The sequence below is a fragment of the Pygoscelis adeliae genome, unplaced genomic scaffold, assembly GCF_000699105.1.
Source record: "Pygoscelis adeliae isolate BGI_AS28 unplaced genomic scaffold, ASM69910v1 Scaffold160, whole genome shotgun sequence".
NCBI classification, from domain to species: Eukaryota; Metazoa; Chordata; class Aves; order Sphenisciformes; family Spheniscidae; genus Pygoscelis; species Pygoscelis adeliae.
In genome coordinates, this window is record NW_008824035.1 from 7,420,624 (window position 1) to 7,443,762 (window position 23,139).

The 23,139-nt window shown below is 44.2% G+C and overlaps 1 protein-coding gene across 1 annotated transcript in view; it reads left to right on the forward strand.

The window, feature by feature from the left end:
• Positions 1-23,139, forward strand: part of TTN (titin) — a 246,273-nt gene that overhangs the window by 44,262 nt on the left and 178,872 nt on the right. Inside the window, 25 exon segments of the mRNA XM_009333163.1 lie at positions 153-3,237; positions 3,293-4,726; positions 9,065-11,608; positions 12,306-12,584; positions 13,687-14,250; positions 14,699-14,980; positions 15,078-15,356; positions 15,730-16,008; positions 16,107-16,385; positions 16,509-16,796; positions 16,917-17,195; positions 17,296-17,577; positions 17,685-17,963; positions 18,079-18,357; positions 18,453-18,731; positions 18,850-19,137; positions 19,238-19,516; positions 19,656-19,937; positions 20,066-20,344; positions 20,488-20,766; positions 20,872-21,150; positions 21,278-21,565; positions 21,762-22,040; positions 22,249-22,534; positions 23,061-23,063. Coding sequence (XP_009331438.1) covers positions 153-3,237; positions 3,293-4,726; positions 9,065-11,608; positions 12,306-12,584; positions 13,687-14,250; positions 14,699-14,980; positions 15,078-15,356; positions 15,730-16,008; positions 16,107-16,385; positions 16,509-16,796; positions 16,917-17,195; positions 17,296-17,577; positions 17,685-17,963; positions 18,079-18,357; positions 18,453-18,731; positions 18,850-19,137; positions 19,238-19,516; positions 19,656-19,937; positions 20,066-20,344; positions 20,488-20,766; positions 20,872-21,150; positions 21,278-21,565; positions 21,762-22,040; positions 22,249-22,534; positions 23,061-23,063 — 13,253 coding nt within the window.

Genomic DNA, 23,139 nt, shown 5'->3' on the forward strand with positions numbered 1-23,139 from the left:
AGAAGGTGGAGGAGGAGGAGGAGAAGGAGGTAGAAGAAGAAGTCGGCCTGGCCTTCGCAGCAGAGCAGGGACTGCCAAGTGCAGTTCCAGACTCAGACTTGCTGTCACTGCCTGTGGAAATCAAAATCACTGCCCCCACCCCAACGCCAGAGCAAGACACAGAGATGAGAGAGACCATGGGGCACTTTCCAGACCAGGCTGCTCCCACCATAAAGCACAAGTTCAAGTTTTCTTTTGACATGGGAAATGAGCCACCCCAAATTGTGGCAGAAGCCCCAGCACACATTCATTGCCATGAAGGGGAGGCAGTGGTGTTGGAGTGTGCTGTGTCTGGGCAGCCCCCACCAGCTGTGGTTTGGTCCCTGAATGGCCAGAGCCTCTCTGCCAGCGAGAAGCTGAGGTTTGAGGAAGGCAAGAATGGCAGGTACTGCCTACACATCCAAGGGGTCTCTGTTGCAGATGCTGGGCTGTATTGTTGTGTGGCCAAGAATGTGGCTGGAACAGCGCAGACTGCCTCTGAGCTGACAGTGCAGCCCAGTGCACCCAGGTTGTATAGCAAGGATGGAGGCACTGAGGAACTGCCTGCTATGGACCATGTTCTGCACCTCCAAGGCCTCAGCACACTTGGGAAGGACGAAGAGGAACAGATCACATGCTCCAAGGAAGAGGAAGCCCACCTACCCTCGTTCCTGAGACTGTCTCCATCTCCTGATGAGCAGTTGGAAAAGGAGTGTGAGAAAACTCCTCACTTTAGGGAAAGTGAGGTGGAGGAAACAATGGTGCTGGATATCATGGAAGTTTATGCAAGGCAAGAAGCGGGTTATACAGAAGAAAGTGTGAGGGATACAGATGGTATTTCTGAGATGAGGCAGCACAGGGGAAAAGCTGTCTCCGAGGAACATAGCTTTGGAATTGATGCTGCTGAGCTGCACCCCAGCATGTCCAGGGAGGAGCATGAACTGGTGGCCAAGGACTCAGGTCACTTTTCAGAGGAGCTGGAGGCTGAAGGAGACATGGTGGTACCACATAAAGATACTCTGTCCTGGGATGTCTTGAAGTCACCATTTATGGAAGTGAAAGGGCAAACACATGCCTCTGAGCAGTCTGCTCTGGCAAGGGAGTGTGAGGATTCACAATTTTTCATTCCTATATCACCTGTGGTGCAAGAGGGGAGTGGTGTTTACATGGAGGAGAGCGATGCCCCTGCCTGGGAGGCAATGTATCCTGATGTCCCTCTTGTAGAAGAGCCAAGTGTGCCCCACCTGCAGGACAACATTGCAAGTACACCCACAAAGGAGCAATTTGGCTTTTATGACTTCTGTACAGAAGAGCAGCAGGAGGAACAGGCCAAGGAGCAAGAGAGATCAGCTGATATTGAACAGGACATTGAGGTTGATGATCATCTTTGTAAAGAAGAAATGATTGATGCTGGGGATGCTGTACCCTGGGAAATGCACAATGATGGACAAATGCTGCAAGAAACAGAGTCTGATGCAGGCAACTCTTCTTTGGATCTAATCTTCACTCCTGGCATAGAAAACTCAGGTCAGGATTTCACTGAGGAAGTTGAGGTTCACCTAAAAGAAGTGTATTTCAAAGAGCAGCTGTTGCCATCTGAGACTGATAAGACCAATATCACATTTGATCTGAAGAAATTTGTGGAGCCTTTCCCAGCTGCAGAGACTGTGGACACACAACAGGCACAAACCCCCACAGCTCTGGAGAGTGTGGAGGTAGGAGTGACCGGGCTCATCCCCGCTGTGCACCAACATGATGTGCTTGTGGAAGAAGTGTCTCTGAGTGAGGAGCTGCGTCAGAGCTACAGGATGAAGCAGGAGGAGGTCAGTGCCCAAGAAGAGGCACAGTCAAGAAAAATCAGAAGGGCTGATCTGCAAATCCCTAAAGGGGACCTTGGCAGCATCATGATATCTGCCGAAGAGGGATCTTCTGCTAAAGAAATTCATGAGTCAGAGGTGAGTGTCTGTGGGGATGATTCACCTGAGGGACAAATTCATAGTTTTCTGGTGGAGTCCACAGCAGATTGCCAAAGAGAAGTGCAGGAAACACATGTGTGGGAGAATGGGGAAAGTCTGGAGACCACAGACTCCCAGAGTGACAGCTTCATTATCGACTTGAAAAAAGCTGCACGTGAAAAGAAACCCCAGGCTGGACATCAGGCTGAGGAGGAAGAAGGTTCTGGGATAGAAAAGGTCTTTGAGAGAGGAATGAGCAGCTCCACCTGTGAGATAGAAAGCACAGATTCCCCTGAGGAGGTGCTCAGGGACACCCAACAGGAACCAAACACAACCAAAGGCTTCTCTTTTGGGCAACTCTTACTTGGTTTCATAATGGATGATCCTGTGGCACAGAAGGAGCAAAAGAAGGAGTCTTGGGGCAAGAAGAGGACTCCCACTGAGGAAGCCTCTGAGAATAGCCTGGATGGAGAAAGACTGTGGGAGGATGTTTCTGCAGGTCTAGAGCCCAGTGCTGTTCAAGCCTCAGAGCTGGAGCCTGACTTGTCCCTGGCTGAGTATTTAAGGTCAACTGGGATGCAGGAAACTCCAGATCTCAAAGGGACAGTTCAGAAGGAGCAGCGAGAGACCATCACTTCACTGGAAGTGGAGGAAGTTACCTTCAGCATGGTTTACAACTATTACAACAACCAGCAGGAACTCGCCCGGCCCTTCTCTCCTGAGTCGGAAATGTCTATAGAGCTGGAGAGCGGGAGCGGAGAGGAGTCACCTGATTCAGACCGCTTCTACACACCTCCCTCCTCAGTGGAGATCTTTGAAACTGCTTCATCAGCATCCTACCACACACCGCTCAGCACGCCTGAGTGCTACTCCACACCGTCTGAGGGCTCAGGATACAGCACACCGCCTGAGCGCTACTCCACACCGTCTGAAGGCTCAGGGTACAGCACACCACCCGAGCACTACTCCACACCGTCCGAGGGCTCAGGGTACAGCACGCAACCCGAGCACTACTCCACACCGTCCGAGGGCTCAGGGTACAGCACGCCACCTGAGTGCTACTCCACACCATCTGAAGGCTCAGTGTACAGCACACCACTTGAGCACTCCACACCCTCTGAGGGTTCAAAATGCAACACACCCTTGGAGCACTACTTCACACCCTTTGAGGGACCCTGCTCTGCATCAGGGGACAGCACGCCACCAGAGCGCTACCGGACACCCACTGGGGAGTATATGGATGCCCTGGCCATGCTCCCTCTCTGTGAGAGAAGGCAGCAGCCTCCAGACCAGCTGCAGGCTGGGGGGTCCTTGTGAAGCCCTGGAGCCATCAGGCAGGGAGATGCCACCTGCATTCCTCAAGGCACTGAGCAGGAGGAGGCTGTATGAGGGCAGCACACTGAGCTTTGTGGCCGAGGTGGTGGGTGTGCCCAAGCCAGGGGTGAAGTGGTATCATAATAAATCTCTGTTGGAGCTGGATGAGAGAGTGCGGATAGAGAAGCATGGGGACAAATGCTTGCTGGAGGTCACTAACGTCCAGAAAGCTGATGGAGGACAGTATCTGTGCCATGCAGTGAACATTGTCGGGGAAGCTAAAAGTATCGCGCAGGTGGAAGTTTTGTCTGAAGATGGGCAGTCACTAGCACTGCCACCCCCTGTCACCCACCAGCATGTTATACACTTTGACCTGGAGCAAAACACATCTTCAAGATCACCTTCACCACAGGAAATCCTCCTGGAACTGGAGTTGGATGAAAATGAGGTGAAGGAGTTTGAGAAGCAGGTCAAAATCATAACCAGTCCTGAGTTTAGCCCAGATAAGAAGAGCATGGTGGTTTCCCTGGATGTCCTTCCACTTGCCTTGTTGGAGCAAGCTGCAGGCTTGGCCACAGAGGAGAATGAGGATGTAAAAATCAATTTCCAAGTAACTGAAATGCCTCCCCGCTTTGCCGTGCCCTTTGCAGATGTCAAGGTGACAGAAGGCTTGGAGGCAGTGTTTGAGTGTGTGGTAACAGGTACTCCTGTCCCAGTAGTGCAGTGGTTCAGAGGCAACATCTGTGTGACACCTGCCACAGGGAAGTATGTTGTGAGTCAAAAGGAGGGACTTCACAGTCTGAAGGTCCAAAATGTAGGTCCTTCTGATGGTGGCTGGTATCACTGTCGGGCAATGAATAAGCTGGGAGAAGCAATGTGCAAAGGCTCCCTCGTAGTCGTGGCTCAGCAGGGAACAAGTGCTAAGGCGAGCAGTGAGACAGTCATGGGCAGTGAACCACACAGGCCCCAGAAGTGTGACTTGCTTTTGGGTAAGACTGTGAACCCGGGTGACCAGTCAGAAATAGAGCTGGAGTCTGAGTTCGAGCCGCACATAGACAACTCAGAGAAAGCGATCCAACTGCTTGCAGTGAATCAACAAGAGCAGGAAGTGGAAGGGGAGAAGTGTGTCAACATTAGTTTTAGTGTGTTTGCAGAGCCGTCCCAAGAGGAACGGGTTGAGTTTAGGACAGAGGACTCGGAGAGCTGCAGCTTTGAGTTCCAGGTCACAGACACGCCTCCCAAATTTCTGAGGCTCATTTCTGACTACAGTACATTTGTAGGTGCCTCAGCATGCTTCCAGTGTCTCGTGACTGGTTCCCCCCACCCAAGTGTCTGCTGGTACAAGGACGGGGTGTTGTTGGAAGGGGACAGGTACTGTGTGCAGGAAGAGCAGGGGGGGGTTTATAGCCTTACTATTGAAAACTTGATGCAAAGTGACGGTGGGCAGTACAAATGTATAGCTACTAACAGGGCAGGAACTGCTGAGACTTGTGCCGTGTTAACATTATACTAAATTTCCATAATTTATTTCAGAGTCTCTTTTGAAACACTAAATGTTTTTATGCTGGTCACTGCAGGTAAAAATGCAGCACTCATTTTAGGGGCATTGTTTTTCATCTCCTTAGGGATGAAAACCATTCTATATGGGCATATTTCTGTCTCACTTAAACTTGCCTTCGTTGGGGAATTTAAGTGAAATTTAAGCTGTGCATAGGTCTTGTGCACAGGTCTTGTGCACACTTTCTGCACTGAGGTATATTTCAGGCTCCTTCCAAGCTCCTTACTCATTCTTGTAAAGATATTTTAATTGACGCTTATTTATGTAGGACTAATTTTTTCACATAGTGTACATATTCCTGTGTGTCTACAGACAGTGTAATCATTATTGTTTGTATTAAATTGTATTATTGCACACAGTGCAATCATTATTGTTTTATGTAGGCTATAAATCACCTGAAAATGTAAAAACCACCTTTTTTCTTGTAACCTAAAGGTATGGAATACTAAGTTACGCTTGTTGTTTGGTTTGGATATAGTTCTGTGAAAGAACTCCTTAAATTGATATTCCCCCTTCTCACAATGTTGTGTCAGAACATGTGAGTCAGTGATTCAAATCCTGTGTTTACAGTTTCTATCACTGCAAAATTCTTACATCCGTGGGCCTCATTCTACTGACTCATGGAATTAAATGACTTTTTTTTTAAGTCAATGGAATTATGCTGTTGCAACGAAAAGCAACACACTGGGAAGAAAATGAAAGTTTTGCATTAGTAGAGACTGGACAGGATTTTTTTTCTCTATTACCAAGTAATAAACATGAAAACATATTTTGTACTGTATCTTTAGAAGTTAAAGGGAAAGGAGAGGGAGCATAATAAATCAAAGATGTAACTGTAAATTCATTAAAACAATTTTGCTTGTCCCTGTATTCCAGTGTCATTCATAAAAAAAACATAGTAGTAACAAAGTAAGAGATTTTTATGCAGTATTCTTGTTTCACATTAGAATTAAATCTCTACGTATTCCTTTTTTCTTTTTTTTTAATTAGTAACAGTTAAGTGTTACTGTTAAGTTGCTATGTGTCAAGATGACCAGAAATAAGTAGAATACATTCAATTGTTATCTGTGGCATTTTCTCAGCAGAAGAGATTTTTACATTAATGTTCTCAATGTGAGTATATATTTTTGTATTTAAAATAATGCTAATATTTAGGAGGAGGAATCAGCAGTAGCTGACATAATTAAATCAAATCTAAATCCATCTTACATAAACAATGATAAATTGATTAAGAAAGTATGTTAAAAGTATGAAAATCATTAATTAATGTTTATCAGAAGCTAAATAAGTCTCTAAAGCATGTGCCAGCTTTCCAGTTACTTGTATGCCAAAGTGAAACCTTGAGTTCAACAACCCTAAGCAAAAATTATTTTTACTGTGATCACCTGTTCATGAGGTTCTTCCAGTTATTTACAAATTGCTGTCAGTTGCCTTGCGAACTGCTTTAAGGAGCGATGGTGATTTTAAGCATAAAAGAACTCTTCCTATAGTATATTCAGTTATGTTCATGCATGTTCTTATTTCTGAGTTTGATGCGTCCTCACACTGAGGTCAGCATGCCTCAAAAACTCAATAACCTTTAAGACTATCCCATCACTCACCTGGGATAGTAATTTTTGATCAAAACATTCACTTTGTTCAATTGTGTTGCCTGATATAAACTTAAAGTCAGGAATGGCAAGTTCTAATGACCCCCAGTACCTGGGGAAAATGGCTGGAGTGGTTAGGCTAATAGCAATGTGTCACTTCAGTTTCTTCCCAGTCATGACCCCATAATAAATATTTAAGATTTGTACATTGCTAAAAGGCAGAGATAATTGTGATTTCTCATAGGTAATGGTGGTAGGAAAGAGAAGCGTGAGCATCTGACCCAACGTTGTGCTGGGAAAGAATTGCTTCATGATGTGTCCTTAATCCATTCCTTGTGTAGATGTGTAGCACTAGCTGATTTATTAGACAGCAGAGGTCCCTAGGGAAGTTGGCATGAATTCTCTGATGTTATATGTCAGATGTGACATGAGGGGTCTTTTAGGTCCAAAGCCAAAGAGGTCAGAGGCCCTTTGGTTAAGTCCTAAGCAATTACTATGTGTTTAATTTGCACGTAAACGAGCTGAATTTTTTAGTAGAAACAGGCCCATAACTTGTTTTTGAAGCCAGAAGCCGAACAGGTCCAAGTTCATGTTCACATCTGAAATATATGGCCAAGCATCTTTATCTCTACCTGTGTAGTAGTGTTTGTAGTTTGTGTAAGTTTCGAAGTCTTGTTTTAAGTTTCATACATTAGACAGGAGCACTATCATGTGCTTATGGAGAGACAAGGTCTCACCTAAGCTACAATGGTATAAATCTGGAGTAATTCTAGTTTTGAATAAACTTACTCTGAGGCGACTGGTATAGGTTAGAGCAATGATTGACCATCTCTCTTCAAAATTTTGTGCTTTCATAGGAATTACAAAATTCACATTTTCATTGTCAGGTTTAATGTTGTCTTCATTTCTACAAATCAAACATCCTAAAAAAAAAAGATGAATCATTTTTGTCATCAATGTGTATTGGATGTTAACATGTATGGTTAATTTGTGAAATAAATATGTAAATGATTTAAGTCCGTCGCTTCTTGTACTTTATTCATTTCACAGACATAGTTAAAATATGAAAAAGTATCTGTATAGTTTTTCTGTTGTAAATATCCAGGAACACACAAAAGTGCATTAATTTTTGCCACACTCCTGTATATAGAGCATTCTCATGTGTGTTAGCATAGGTTCCATTCTGTAATTTTTATACTTTATTATGGGCCCAATTCTGCCACCCATTCTCAAATTCACTAGCACATTGTATTTCTGGGGAAACGGCCCTACTGTTTTAACAAGGCTGGTAGGTAATACTGAAGGACTGATGTAATTTTTTTTTACCTAAGCATCTCTTCTCTGCAGTTAATCACTGTATGCATTGTGCTGTCATGTATATTACGGTATTTGTGGCAAGATTAGTAATTGCTAAAACCAATGAGAAAGAATTAGGTATGGCATATTCTGTTCTTCTTTATAGTTGTTATTGGAGTACAGCAAAAATTATTATCTCACAATAAGCTTTGGAATTTAAGACACTGTAATTGAAAGACTTATCAAGGTTCTCCATTAGAGTGCCTGGAGACATTTATCCACTCACACTTCTTTTGTTCTTTTGTAACAACTCTCATATCTTTCAAGCATCAAATACTGTGGGCCTTAACTGAGCAAACTTGACTCAGTGAGGACAACAGGATTTGATTTCCAAAAGTTTTCTTTGCGCCGTGCTTTTCATGGATGGCTTGTTCTGTTCCTGGAAGTCTCAGATTTCGCTGATGTTTCTAGTGTAAAGTGTCTGCAGAGAATGACATGTTCTTGACATCTGCTTCCTCTCATTTTTAAACCACCATTAGAACAAAGTGGTCCAATACATAAATGTCTAAATTCACAAAGGCAAGAAAAAGAAAAACCTTGAAGTGCTCTGTCCTCTTTTTGTCTGGTATTGTGGGAGGTTTAGTATGCAACATTGTGACAGGGAGGAGTTTAAAAGCAGAGATTTAAATCAATGACATTAAATAAGGGTGCAAACTTGTGATTTTACTAATAATGGTGTTGAAAGCATAAGGGTCTAATGACAAAAGCTGGTAAGGGAGAGGTAATATCTTAGTGTGTTAGACAAAAGACAGAGTTGAAAGAGATGAACTAACTGCAGCAAAAGAAAGGTTTTGTGCTGAAAAGTTTGTGTTATTTTTCTAATCCTAATTCTGGCATTCTGCTTTTTCTTGGTGTTTTGAATTAAACCAGGGTCTTAGCACTGCCTTGCTGTACTTGTTTATGAGTCTACATACAAATATATATGGCACATTCCACTTTAATTATATTTGTGAAATGCACCAATGTTGCTTGACTGTTACTTGCACTGTACACCCTGGGGGTATGCCTAACCCATACTGTGATGTCAGGTTTAAAGAGACACCCATGTTCATCCAGATGGGAAGTTCATATGTAACCTGACAGCACAGCATGTCTTGCTGGTTTTGGCAGGTGTGTATTTGACAGCAAGAGCACCTCATGTTCATTGTTAACTGCTGTATAGTATTGAGAAAGCCTCCAGATATACAAAAATAGTTGCACTAACACTATTTATTGCTATCTACAAGTGTTCTCTTAAACATTCTAGTAAAACTAAACAATTTTTTTCCATACAGACATCGCTAGCTCTCTCATTGTGTCTTCTGAGGAAGAAAGAAGTGAAGGCTACAGCAGCAGCCTTCAGTTGCCTGATAGAGAGAAAACACTTGCATTTGAGCCTGAAAAACCAGTTTACTCCAGCAAAGCAAAGATGAAAATGGAGGAGGGGGGCAAAGCCCCTGCTTTCCTCAAACAGGTCTCAAATGTTGAAGTCTGGCAGGGAGATGTAGCTAGGCTCTCTGTTACTGTTACCGGCAGCCCCACACCCAAAATCCAGTGGTTTTTCAACAGTATGAAGCTAACCCCATCCATGGACTGTAAGTTAGTTTTTGCTGGAAATGACCACAGCCTCATCCTCCCATATGTGGGTGTGCAGGATGAGGGTGAGTACACGTGTGTGGCCAGCAATGTACATGGTGAGACCACATGTAGCGCCCACCTCCACGTGCGGCAGCGGATACCAGGGGTCCCTTGCTTTGCCAGGGAGCCAGACAGTGTGCAGTGTGCACCAGGCTTCACCGCAACCTTTGAGTACACCGTGGCTGGGGAGCCAAGCCCTGATGTGCAGTGGTTCAAGGGGTGTGAGCAGCTCTTCTCCGATGCGCGTCACTCTGTTGTTCACCACCCTGATGGCTCGGGCTCCCTGACAGTGCGGGAGTGCATGGAGGAGGACACTGGGCTCTACACGTGCAGGGCAGTGAGCACCCTGGGCGAGGCCACATGCTCTGCTGAGCTCCTTGTGCTGCCCGAGGAGCATGCTGTGTGCAGGCAGAGCCCAGCCTTGCAGCACTCTGCGGTGGCAGAGGACCAAAGCCCCCTGTCCTACGAGGAGGCTGGTGAGCTTCCTGCCATGGAAGGAGCACTCAGCCTTGAGGCCGTTAGGGAGCCCCTGGCCCTCCTTCAGCTCCAGATGAACCAGGTAGAGCATGTGCTGCCCAGGGAGGACATCTTGCCTGGCCTGCCACTGGCCTGCCTGGCTGCACAGAGTGTTGAAGAGACGCTCACCCAGGTGGCCACAACACAAAAGAGCAGCAGGTTTCTGGCAGAGCCACTGCAAACCCTCCCTGCTGGCCCCCAGGGTGTCATGCCTGTAGCAGCAATGGAAACACAGCTGCCGGGCTGCCTTGGGACTGTAGCTGCACAGATACTCTTGCCCAAAGAGCAAGTCATCTCCAAGGCGGCAGAGCAAATGGCTGCTCTGAAGACAGAGGCTTCCCAAGCCCTTCTACAGGTGTCAAGCACCACTGAGAGCCATGCCATAGATGCTGACCACATCCAGGTCCTTGAGGGCTTCCAGGCAATGCAAAGTGAGCTGAAGGCTGAACCCAGATTTCCCTCTGAATTGGCCTTTAGCGGGGGCCAAGCTGTCCCCCTGGAGAACATTTCTTCCCTGGAAGCAGCAGAGGAAGGTTTTGCTGCAAGAATCCATGAGGGACAGGCTATGAGATTTCCCTTGCTGCTAGAAGAAAATCACCCCCTGGAGGAGGAACATGTCCTTGATCTTGCCAGCCCACTTAGGCAGTGTCCAAGAGCAGGGAGACAACCCCATGAAACAATGTACACTCACCAGCTCCAGCCAAGCCAAGTACTCAACAAAGAGAGCCAGCTCACTGCTCAGGTTCCCAAGAGCTGCAGCTTAGACATAAAGTCTCAAATTAGAAATGCACTGAAAGCTGCAGTGGTAAGTGAGCAAAACCTCTTGTTTTCAGAATGGTTGGCTGATAAAGAAAACATTGAAGTACAGACAATAAACATCACCAAGGAACATAAACACACCCTATGCACCTATGTTGTGACAACAGGAGGACTCTGTCCCATAGAAATCCCAGTCACCTTGGGAGAAGTCAGCATTCAGGCAGCTGACCAGAAAACGGTCTTGAAGGAGGCTTTCTATTCTCTTATTTGTGAAGAAAAACATCTCTTGACAGATGAAAAATCCAAAGCATTGCCAGTCCATCCCAGACCACTTCTCTCAGGAAAATCCTGTGATGATACCTCTGAGCTCAAGCCCCAGCAGGCTGAGAGGACTGTGGAGGCAGAAATACCCCTGGAGCAACCTTTGTCTGCACAAGTAATCAACGCTGTGACTGGGCATGGTCAAATCAAGGATGTGGGCACAGCTGCAGCCACTGCTGATGTGGCCTCCACAGGTGTTCCCATTGAGACACCCACAGAAATACTGAAAAGGAAGGAGAAAAGGGAAGAAATATGTGAGGAAGAGGGCAGAGAGGGTCTGGAAACTAGAGCTGGGAAGCTAGAGGATGAGCTGGGCAAAGAGAGTTATCCCATCATACACAGCAAACTGGTCGACATTGTTGTGGAAGAAGGGGAGAGTGTCAGTCTCGTGTCTGTCATAACAAATGTCAGAGAGGTGAACTGGTACTTTGAGGGTAAACTGGTGTCTTCAGGCAACAAATTCAAGTGTTTGCAAGATCAGGACACGTACACACTAGTAATAAGCAAAGTGCATGGGGAGATTCACCAAGGAGAGTACACCTGTGAGGCGCTGAATCAAGGTGGAAAAAGAGCAACAGCAGCAAAAGTCACGGTTGTTAAAAGAGGTTGGATTATGGAGTTGAAATACTGCCTTCTAATACACTGCTCTACTAATGAAACTGCCGTACTATGTGTCTGTATCTTTGGATACAGATGATACAATATTAATACCATCATGTCACTAATCAGAGGGCCCCCTTTCTCTTTGGATTTATGGCCTCCTTTTACCACATTGAAAAGTCTCTCACTTCCCTCACCCCAGTCTTTGATCACAAACTTTGTTGCTTCCTGTTCCCATCACACAAGCACAGTCAGGACATGCTGTATCTCAGTCCCGACCACTTCTTCCCATTGTTGTCTATGAGGTGGACCTGCTCTTCCCACTTTTCTCACTGCTGCACCCTCTTTCACTCTTTAGAGTCATTGTACAGTTTTAGCACAATTTCTCATTCACACCATAATTTCTTACAGCTCCAGAATAGTGTGGTATATGTTTGTACCACATTGTTATTGTGCATTGCTATTGCACATTGTTTTTCCAGTATCACCACTGTGTTTCCTGATGTCATTATGCACCGTAACGCTCTCTGTCCACTGAGCCTGGAACTGCTTTCATTTCTTACAGATATTTTTTTCTTTTACAGTCACTTTATGTGGATTGCAAGTAAATCACTTTTTTTTTTTTTCAGTCATTCCCTTCATTGTTACTTTCCAGAATGTCAGCAGGCAAGGCTTTGACTTACTCTCTGCTTCTGATTTCAGTTGCACCGATCCTGAGGAGAAGGCTTGAATCTCTGGAGGTGGCTGTAAATCATGTGGCCAAGTTTACCTGTGAGGTAGAGACTGCTCCCAATGTCAGGTTCCAGTGGTACAAAGCCGGCAGAGAGATATATGATGGGGACAAATACTCCATTCGCACCTCCAACTACCTCTCGACATTGGAGATCCCAAGGCCTCAGGTTGTTGACTATGGAGAGTATAGCTGTAAGGCTTCCAACCAGCATGGCAGTGTAAGCTCTACAGCCCTTTTAACAGTAACTGGTAAGTACAGACTTCCAAGCACTTCTCCTTCTCCATAAAATATCTTGGTATATTGTAATGCTTTCACTACTATACTTACAAATGCTTATGGCAGGGCTCTTGATTGCCATTGTTATACATAATCCATACCTAATTTTGGCAGGCACAAGCATAGAGAAGGAATAATTTTTGTGAATGCTGCTTTTAGGTGCTTTCTGTACCTAGAAAAGGGAATCAGTGTAAAAAGTTTCAGAAGGGAAGAAAGAAGGGGGAAAAAGAGAGCGGGAGGAACTAGATGGTCAACAGAATGGCATTGGTTTGTGAATACATTCTTGAAGAAGGTTCATTTAACTTCCAGACAACGAGAAAACATACACTTTTAAATCTGATTTCTTTGGTGTAATAATCACTGTGCGATTTTCCTACCACCCTATGTTCATCCTGCAGCTATACTTGTGAGGCAGGCTATGCAGCCATGAGTACCTGAACATCTGTGTACCATGGCCAGAGGGGAACTCTGTGTGATTGGGGAAATAGATCTTCTTAAACAAACAAAAGAGCATTTAAAGCTCTTTCAATGTGCAAACTTTTTTGTCTATTGAGAGCTATACAATTATCTTTTTTTTTCTTAGGAAAAAAAAAAAAAAACAAACACCTTTTTTTGGACTTTTAGTGTACGGTGATTTTTTTATCCTGACTTTTTTCTTTGTGGAAGGAGTCTTTATGTGGTCTTTGCTAAATGCCAGATGCTAGAGACTAAAGAAAGATGCACAAACTGTGAAATGCATGCAAACTTGTCCATCTTGAGGGAACGGTGCGCAAACATGTCAGTCTTGGGGGAGGAAGTTTTGGCTTTTGGTTTATTTTCCTTTAGTTTGCACATTGCTCCAGAGATTCAAAATGTCTTCAAGCTCTGGAGCAATATACAGACCCAAGTAGAAAACCAAAAGCCAAAAATTCATCATTTTTAACACCTCTTATCTCCTTCACTGCTGGCTTCTTTTGCTTAAGGGTGTTCAGTGACAAACTGGCCCCTCTTGCTCTCTGTCCCTGGCAAATGTGGAGAAAAAACATAAGCTCTGGTCCTCACCTCTGGATAACATTGAACCCCTTTGTTTTGCAGAAGCATTTCCACCAACATTTCTTACCAGACCTGAATCTATCACTACTTTTGTGGGTAAAAGTGCCAAGTTCCTGTGTACTGTTTCGGGCACTCCAGTCATCGACATCGTCTGGCAGAAAGATGGCATGACCATTTCACCTTCGGACCACCACAAGATCTCCAAAGTGGAAAATAAACATGTGTTAGAAATTTCCCTTCTCACCACCAGTGACAGAGGGGTTTACACTTGCAAAGCTTCCAACAAGTTTGGGGCTGACATTTGCCAGGCTGAAATGGTCATTATAGACAAGCCCCACTTTATTAAAGTTTTGCAGTCAGTGCAGTCAGCAGTCAATAAAAAAATACGTCTTGAATGTCAGGTAGATGAAGACAGGAAAGTAACAGTAGGGTGGACAAAGGATGGAAACAAAATCCCTCCAGGCAAAGATTATAAGATTTACTTTGAAGACAAAATAGCCTCACTTGAGATTCCTCTGGCTAAGCTCAAGGATTCAGGCCATTATGTGTGCATCGCCTCAAACGAGGCAGGAAGCAGCTCCTCTTCTGCCAGTGTCACAGTCAGAGGTAAGATAGTCCTATGCCCCCTTTGTCTTTGCTCTTCTTTGGTTCCCCATTTCTTCTTTTGCAGGCAAAAAACTTCCTTGAGGTAAAATCACGCTGTGAACTCTTCTCAGACCTGCCATCAGGTCCATTCACCTCTTGCTCCTTTCCCCTGCTGCCTTCCGGTGCTCTGTGTGTTGCTTCAATATTTTTTTCACCAGCCAGATCCAAGAATTGCTCCTGCATGCAGGGGAGAGGTGGATGGAGAGGACAAGAGAAACCACAAGAACTGCAGCTCAGCAAAGATTATGCTGATCTTTTCTGAAGTCATGTTTTGTTCTTGCGCTAGGAACCAATCTTTCAAAGCTTTGTATTTCACCCTTCTTTCCTTTTTCTCTTTTCCTTTTCCACTTTCCTCCCCTTTCTTCCCCTTTGTCCCCTTTCTTCCTTTTTCTTTTCTTCCCATTTTTAGAACCACCATCCTTTGTGAAGAAGGTCGATCCGTCTTATTTACTGACCCCAGGTGACTCTGCGCGCCTTCAATGCAAAATCAAAGGGTCTCCTGAAATCCAGGTTACTTGGTTTAAGAACAATAAGGAAATCCGTGAAAGCAACACACACAGGATGTCCTTTGTCAATTCTGTGGCTGTGTTAGATATTTTGGAGATGAAAGTTGATGACAGTGGGAGCTACTCATGTGAAGCTGTAAATGAGGTTGGAAGTGACAGCTGCACCACCGAAGTAGTCGTCAAAGGTCTGTTCTTCTTGCTGCTGCCAGTCCATTCCAGAGAAAAATCTTCCCTTCCTTTTTTTTTGCATGGGTGACTAATTCTTTCTTGCTGCTTTTATAGAGCCTCCGTCTTTCATCCGAACACTTGAACCAGCAGAAGTAGTAAAGGGAACAAATACTGTTCTTCAGTGTGAGGTTGCTGGCACTGGACCATTTGAGATTAGCTGGTACAAAGACAAGAAACAGATTCGCAGTAGTAAAAAATACAGGTTGACCTCTCAGAAAGCTGTTATTTCTCTGGAGGTGTCCTCATTTAATAGTGCGGATGTCGGTGAATACGAATGTGTGATAGCTAACGAAGTTGGGAAGTGCATATGCAGTGCAACATACATCTTGAAAGGTTAGTGAGAGAGAGAAAACTCCACTTCCTGAAGGGATTGGCAAGAACCTCTCATTTCTTAAAATATCTTTTCTTTGGATTTGTGGGTGGCTAGGGAGGGTGGGGAGGGAGAGTGTCTTCTTCTCTTAAAATTCTGTGTATATCTTAACTCTTATCTGGCGTCAAACCTGAGAATTTGAAGGACATTGAGCTTAAAGGGCCATGCATTAGCTCCCAGCTGGGGAATGCAGCTCTTCTCCTTGCCTGCTTTTTCACTGAATTGCGCCATGTACTGCACATGCTGTCTCATAAAACTGTCTTTAAGCAGCAGATTTCATGGGATGATGTGAAATGAGAAATAAGTATTTCTTCTTGTCTCTTTTCTTTGAACTAGAACCACCATCTTTTGTTAAGAAAATCGAAAATGTGACAGCTCTGGCTGGAGATAGTATTACATTACAGGCTGTGGTGAAAGGGTCAGAGCCTATTTCTGTGATGTGGATGAAGGGCAAAGACATTATTCAAGATGATAACAAAGTGAGAGTGACATTTGAACACGGTCTAGCAACACTGCAAATTACTGGTGTCCAGCTGAGCTCTGGTGGCAAATACACCTGTGTGGCTGAGAATGATGCAGGAAGTCAGTCCTGCTTTGGTGAACTAGCAGTGAAAGGTCAGTGGAGTAGTACTGTGATCCCTGCGTTGTCTCCCACCTGAGAGGAAGAGCAATTTCCTTTTGTCCTTAACACCAATTGTTTAATTCTGTTGTAGAACCTGCCAAAATAATTGAAAAATCCGAAATGATCCAGGTAACAGCAGGGGAACCAGCCATTTTGGAGTACACTGTCACAGGCACTCCAGAACTAAAAACCAAATGGTTCAAAGATGGAAGGCCACTACCTGCCAGCAAAAAATATAGGATCAGCTTTAAAAATAACATTGCCCAGCTCAAGTTTTATGCCACTGAAATGCAGGACAGTGGCGAGTACACCTTTGAGATATCCAATGATGTGGGCATCAGCTCTTGTACTACCAGCTTCACCGTGCTAGGTTGGTACTGACTCTTTGCAAAGAGCCCTGCTACTCTGCTCTGAGCCCAACAGAGCCAGAAGCAGAACTGCATGCCTGTTTTGCTCATGTGTTGATTTCTTTCATCTTTTTCACTCTCAACAGATCGCACTCTCCCTCCCTTCTTTACTAAACCACTGAAGAATATTGACAGCATCATTAGCACCTCATGCCGCCTAGACTGCAAAATTTCAGGCTCTCTTCCAATGACTGCCTCTTGGTTTAAGCAGGACACTGAGATCACTTCAAGTGCCAAATATACAGTACACTTTGCAGAAGGCTCTGCATCTCTGGAAATAAAACACCTAGATGCAAGTGATGCTGGGGTCTACATTTGCAGAGCCACAAACTCTGCTGGTAGCAAAGACAGCAGTAGCACTTTGTTTATAAAAGGTTTGGCAATTTGTTTCACATTTCTTGGAGTTTTACTTTTCATGTGATAATACTTTTCTTTCCCAAAGTGCAGGCCATGTGTCTTACTCTTGACAATTTTTTCCTTTAAACACAATCTAGAGCCACCTAGCTTCACTGTAGAACCAGAGTCCCAAGATGTACTGCCTGCATCAACTGTACGTTTCAAAGGCACATTTAAAGGCACAACACCACTGACAGTGAAATGGTTTAAAGATGATACTGAGCTGGTGACAGGAGGAGCCTGCTACATTATGACAGAAGCATTAGCTAGCTACTTGGAGCTTTACGCGGTCAAACCAACAGACTCAGGAAAATACACCTGCAAAGTTTCCAATATAGCTGGTTCAGTAACATGCAGTGCAAATTTGTTTGTAAAAGGTTTGCATTCTTACTCTCTTTTAAACTTTCAGCTGCTGGATTGACCCAGTGGCACTCTTTCTTGCCTTCTTTGTCCTGAACACTCTTCTTAAATCCACAGAACCTGCTGCCTTCAAGGAGAAGCTAGAGCCAACACATCTGGTAAAGAAAGGTGGATATGCTGAGTTGACCTGTGAAGTCACTGGCACTCCTGAGATTAAAATCACGTGGTTCAAGGATGATAGAGAGCTAAAAGAGAGTAACAAATACAGGATGTCTTTTGCAAAATCCTTGGCAATACTCCATCTTACAGAGGTTGAGACTGAAGACAGCGGGGAATACATTTGCGAGGCCAAAAATGATGCTGGAAAAGATATTTGCAGTAGTGTTGTTACAATCAAAGGTGTGTGTAACATCCAGCCACCCAGCTAGTCTCTTTAAACTCAGTGCAGTTTTATAGGCTTCCAAAGTATGATTAATACAAACTGCACTCTCTCTTTTGCACTGTAGAGTCACCTTCTTTTAGCAAGGAGTTTCAATCCATGGAAGTCTTGAAGGATTCTGATGTGGTTTTGGAGTGTGAGGTGCTTGGCACACCTCCCTTTGAAGTGTTTTGGGTGAAAGATGATAAACCCGTGCGGAGCAGTAAGAAGCACAGAATAAGTATTGAGAAATCTTTGATCAGCCTCCACGTTTTCAGGTTTGATGCTTCTGATGTTGGCGAGTATCAGTGTAGAGTAACAAACGATGTTGGGAGCTGCCTCTGCAGTTCGGAGGTCACACTGAAAGGTTAGTGCAAGGTGCAGAATGCCACTAGCATGCTCTTATCCCAGTGTGGTTTCCATGCCACACTGTCATGCAGTCATGCAGACCCATACTTACATAGCCACTTTCTTCCTGCCAGAGCCCCCACAGTTCTTGAAGAGGATAGAAAACATTAGTTCCCTTCGAGGGGGCACAGTCGTGTTTCAGGCTGCTATTAAAGGCTCCTTGCCCATCACTGTGTCCTGGCTGAAAGACAATGATGAAGTGATTGAAGACAACAATATCAAAATGACCTTTGTGAACAATGTTGCCACTCTTCTGGTGAGGTCTATTGAACTGAAACATGATGGGAAATATTTCTGTCAGGCTAAAAATGAGGCGGGAATTCAGAGGTGTTCTGCTCTGCTGACTGTCAAAGGTTGGTCCTACCCTGAGGGCTTGCAGTGATCTCAGACGGTTCCCTTGTGATTTTTTACAGATGCCCTTAACACTCTATCTCCTTGTTTACAACAGAACCTGCTACAATTGTGGACAAGGCCGTGTCAATAGATGTGACTGAGGGAGACCCAGCAACCTTGCAGTGTAAATTTTCGGGAACGAAAGATATTACAGCCAAATGGTTCAAAGATGGCAAGGAACTGATGCTAGGCCCAAAATATAAGATCAGTGTTACAGATACTGTCTCAGTCCTAAAGGTGCTTCATGCAGAAAAGAAAGACAGTGGGGAATACATTTTTGAGGTTCACAATGACGTTGGGAGCAGCAGCTGTTCTGCCAGCATTAACGTCCTAGGTGTGTACGGGCTCTCTTTTATCATTGTTTTTACATACAAAATCTTTTCTCCTGAGCTGACATCTGCCACAATCAAGGTTAAATGTCATATTTTGTATTTTTACTCTGTCTTGGATAGATCTCATTATACCACCTAAATTCACCAAAAAGCTCAAGAAAATGGACAGCATTAAGGGGTCTTTTGTCCACCTGGAGTGCATAGTGTCTGGTTCACATCCTATAAGTATCCAGTGGTACAAGGACGGCCAAGAAATAACAGCAAGTGAAAAGCACAAATACTCTTTCCATGATAATACTGCATTTCTAGAAATCAATAAACTGGAAGGCACAGACAGTGGCTCTTACACCTGTGAAGCAACAAATAAGGCAGGAAGCAACCAATGCAGTGGGTTCTTAACAGTCAAAGGTTTGAGCTCCTTCTTTGTCTTGTGTTAAGTCTCTCATTCATAATTTTGGAATTCCTCTGTCTCAGAGTAATCCTCTTTCTTCCTTTTTACATGTTATAGAACCACCATATTTTGTGGAAAAACCCCAGTCCCAAGAGGTTGTGCCCAATGCTAGGGTTCAGTTCAAAGCACTGGTGAAAGGCTCTACTCCTCTGCAGATAAAGTGGTTTAAAGACAGCCAGGAGCTCCTCTCTGGAGCCAATCGATCTGTCTGGAAGGATGACACGTCTAGTGTACTGGAGCTCTTCTTAGCTAGGACATCTGACACCGGGAACTACACTTGTCAGATAAGCAATGATGTGGGGACTGCAACTTGCAAAGCAGCTCTATTTGTAAAAGGTGTGCAACCCAATGTTCTTCTCATCTTTGTGGTTCTGTTTTTTCTATGCAATTTGGGGGGGAGGGGGTAGGAAACCTTTGTATTTCTTTAAACCACCTTGAATATTATAAAACCTCACCTTTTCTGTCCATCTTCTAGAGCCCCCCAGATTTATTCAGATGCCAACTTCTGTAGTAGCTTTGCGTGAAGGACAGTCCACCACTTTCGAGTGCCAGGTAGTAGGCACACCAGAGATCCACGTCACATGGTACCTGGATGGGAACGAAGTGACTGACCAAGCTAAGTACGGCATCACCTTCATAGATGGTTTAGCCACTTTGAAAGTCACCCAAGCCAGAGTGTCAGATAGTGGAATTTATGTTTGTGAAGCCCACAATGATGCAGGTAGTGAGAGCTGCAGCGTCGAGCTGAAAGTAAAAGGTTGGTTTTGAACATCTTGTCATCATCCAGCTATGCCACATAGCTGGGGTGATGGAGCAGGGGAGACTACTTCTCCCCTCAAAACCATTCAAGGTTACTATCTACTTTCCCCTCATTCCTCTTTGTAGAGCCTCCAACATTTGTTCGGGAGTTGAGACCCACCGAGGTAGTGAAGGGTTTGGAGGCCACGCTCGAGTGTGAGGTGATTGGTACTCCTCCATTTGAGGTGAAGTGGCTGAAGAACAATAAAGAGATGTTCAGCAGCAAGAAATATGCCATCTCCACCAAAGAATCAATATTTACTCTTAATGTGACTAACTGTGATGTCTCAGATGTTGGTGAATATCAGTGTATTATATCAAATGAAGGTGGGAGCTGTTCTTGCAGCACACGGCTCAGCTTGAAAGGTCAGTCCTCTAGGAAGCATACCCCAAACATTACATCCCGTAGCTAAACTGTAGTGACCAGAATGACTCTATATGGTCTCTCTTTTCCCTCTTCCCTTTCCATGACTTCTCTTCCAAACAACAAACAAAACCTCACACCACAGAACCGCCATCCTTTGTCAAGAAGCTGGAGAACGTCACTAGCATTTTGAAAGGTACTGCATTCTTCCAGTGCGTCATAGCAGGTGCTCAACCCTTATCTGTGTCATGGATAAAAGATGAGAAAATACTAGAAGACGATGAGCACCACCATGTTACCTTTGAGAGCGGCGTGGCCACACTGGAACTTACCAATGTTGATCTCAGCCACAGAGGGAGATACACTTGCCAGGCAAAGAATGAGTCTGGCTTGGAGAAGTGCTTTGCTTTGCTTTTTGTACAAGGTGTGTACAAGATGTAACCCTTCAAGCTCATCCTTGATGAGTACTTGGAAAGTCAGTCCTCTATCTGTGTAACTAACTGCCATTTTTATACACTTTATACCTCAGAGCCTGCACGGATCATAGAAAAGGCTAAATCATTTAAAGTCACTGAAAGAGACCCTGTGACTTTGGAGTGTACTGTGGCTGGGACACCAGAGCTCCGAATAAGATGGTACAAAGACGGCAAACAGCTCCTGCCCAGTAGATACTACACAATGAGCTTTGAAAACAATGTGGCCAGTTTCAGGATTGAACCTGTATCAAAGGAGGATAGTGGTACATACAGTTTTAAGGTTGAAAATGACTTTGGAAGTAGCACCTGTGAAGCTGTTCTGACTGTGCTAGGTTTGTATTGTCATTTGGCAAATTCGCCAATCCAGCAGGGAAGGAATGGGAAAAAAAAAAAAAGTCTGTTTGTGAGAGAGAGGCAAGAAGGTAACCAGTGTGTTTTTGCCATTTTTTGTGTTGGCAGATCAATCAATTCCTCCTGCATTTATCAAAAAGCTAACCAAAAAGGATAGCGTTCTGGGATCTTCTATCCAAATGGAGTGCAAAGTTTCTGGGTCACTCCCCATTACTGCAAAATGGTTTAAGGATGGGAAAGAGATAACTGACAGTGCAAAATATAGAAGTCTGTGCCATGAGAACACTGTGTCACTCGAGATTGCTAATCTAGAGCTGGAAGACAGTGCAAATTACACATGTAGTGTCTCTAATGTTGCCGGGAACGATTCTTGCAGTGCTGTTCTGACTGTGAAAGGTTTGAAAATCTTTTACTACTTCTTCTTATTTGTGATAGATGCTGGGAAAATACCTTAAATCTTATGCTAACATAACACTCTCATACCTCTTAATACTAATGCTGAAAAATTGGTCTCTGTGCTAACCTCACTAATTTTCTTCATTCTTAGACATCTTTGATGTAACTGAATATTTCTTTTTCTTAAAAACTGCAGAGCCACCAAGCTTCTTAGTAAAACCTGAAAGCCAGCAAGCCATTCCAGATTCCACAGTGGAGTTTAAGGCCACACTAAAAGGAACACCACCCTTTACAGTAAAGTGGTTCAAAGAAGACTTAGAACTTGTATCTGGTCCAACTTGTTTCATCGGGATTGAAGGGTCAACTGGGTTCTTAACCCTCTATTCAGTGGATACTTCTAGGAGTGGGCACTACACTTGCCACGTTTCAAATGACGTTGGCAGTGACTCTTGCACTACAACATTGATGGTAACAGGTGTGCACTCTTTCTTGTTGTGTTGCAGTCTTTTCTTCTATTTCTTTTCTTTCCTTTTTGCCAAGCCCACCTCAGTGATCTTTGATACACTGCCAAGTGAATTTCCTACCCTGTGTTTGGAACCCACAGTTGTTTGGCTCTTTTCTCTCCTCTTTTTTTTCCCAGTATTAATTCAGACCTTCCTGACCCCACTTTTCTGGTTTTTTAGAACCACCCAGGTTTGCTAAGAAGCCAGAGGCAGAAAAAGTAGTCAAACAGGGTGACTCAGCCCGGCTTGAGTGCAAAGTAAGTGGATCTCCAGAGATTAAAGTAGTGTGGTTCAGAAATGACCATGAAATTGTTGCCAGTGAAAAATTCCGGACATCATTCATCGACTCTGTGGCCGTGCTTGAAATGAATCATCTCAGTACTGATGAGAGTGGTGACTACATCTGTGAAGCTCACAACCCTGCCGGCAAGGCCAGCTGTAGCACCAAAGTCACAGTGAAAGGTTAGCTGTCCTCTTGTTCTCTGACTACATCCTGTTTTTCCCTCGTGTTTTTTTCCCTTGGAAATCCACAGGAACATGAGATTAATTTCTTATTTCAGGACTGCCTTTTTCTTCATGTCATGTTTGTTTCTTGATGCCCCCTTATCCCCTCTGCCAGGGCCTGAACAAGAGACAAGTTGTTCTTAATGCAGATGAGTCCTAAGCTAGGTGTTCCCCAGTTCAATGATTGTCAACATCCAAGACAGATTATAGTGGGAATTGTTATATCAAAGAGCTGAAATATGAAGAAAAAGAACAGACCCAAACTGATCAGTGTCAGTTTTACACTCTGTATTTGAGACTACTACCAGTTAAAAATGAGACCTGTACCCTCCCTGCCAAGGGTCACCCCTCTGTTTACCTTTTCTACAGAGGAGCGAAGAGTTCTGATAGCTCACCTCCCTGCAAGATCATTTCATAATATGCCCAGAAAATGAGGAAAGTCCTTGCCCATTCTGATGATTTTTCTCAGCAGTCTCGTTGTGTAGAAGCTGGTATCAGTAAACTGTTTGCTGGTCAAAGAGCTCCAGACTCCTTTCTAAAAATGTTCCCTTTTTCCCTTGTTAGAAC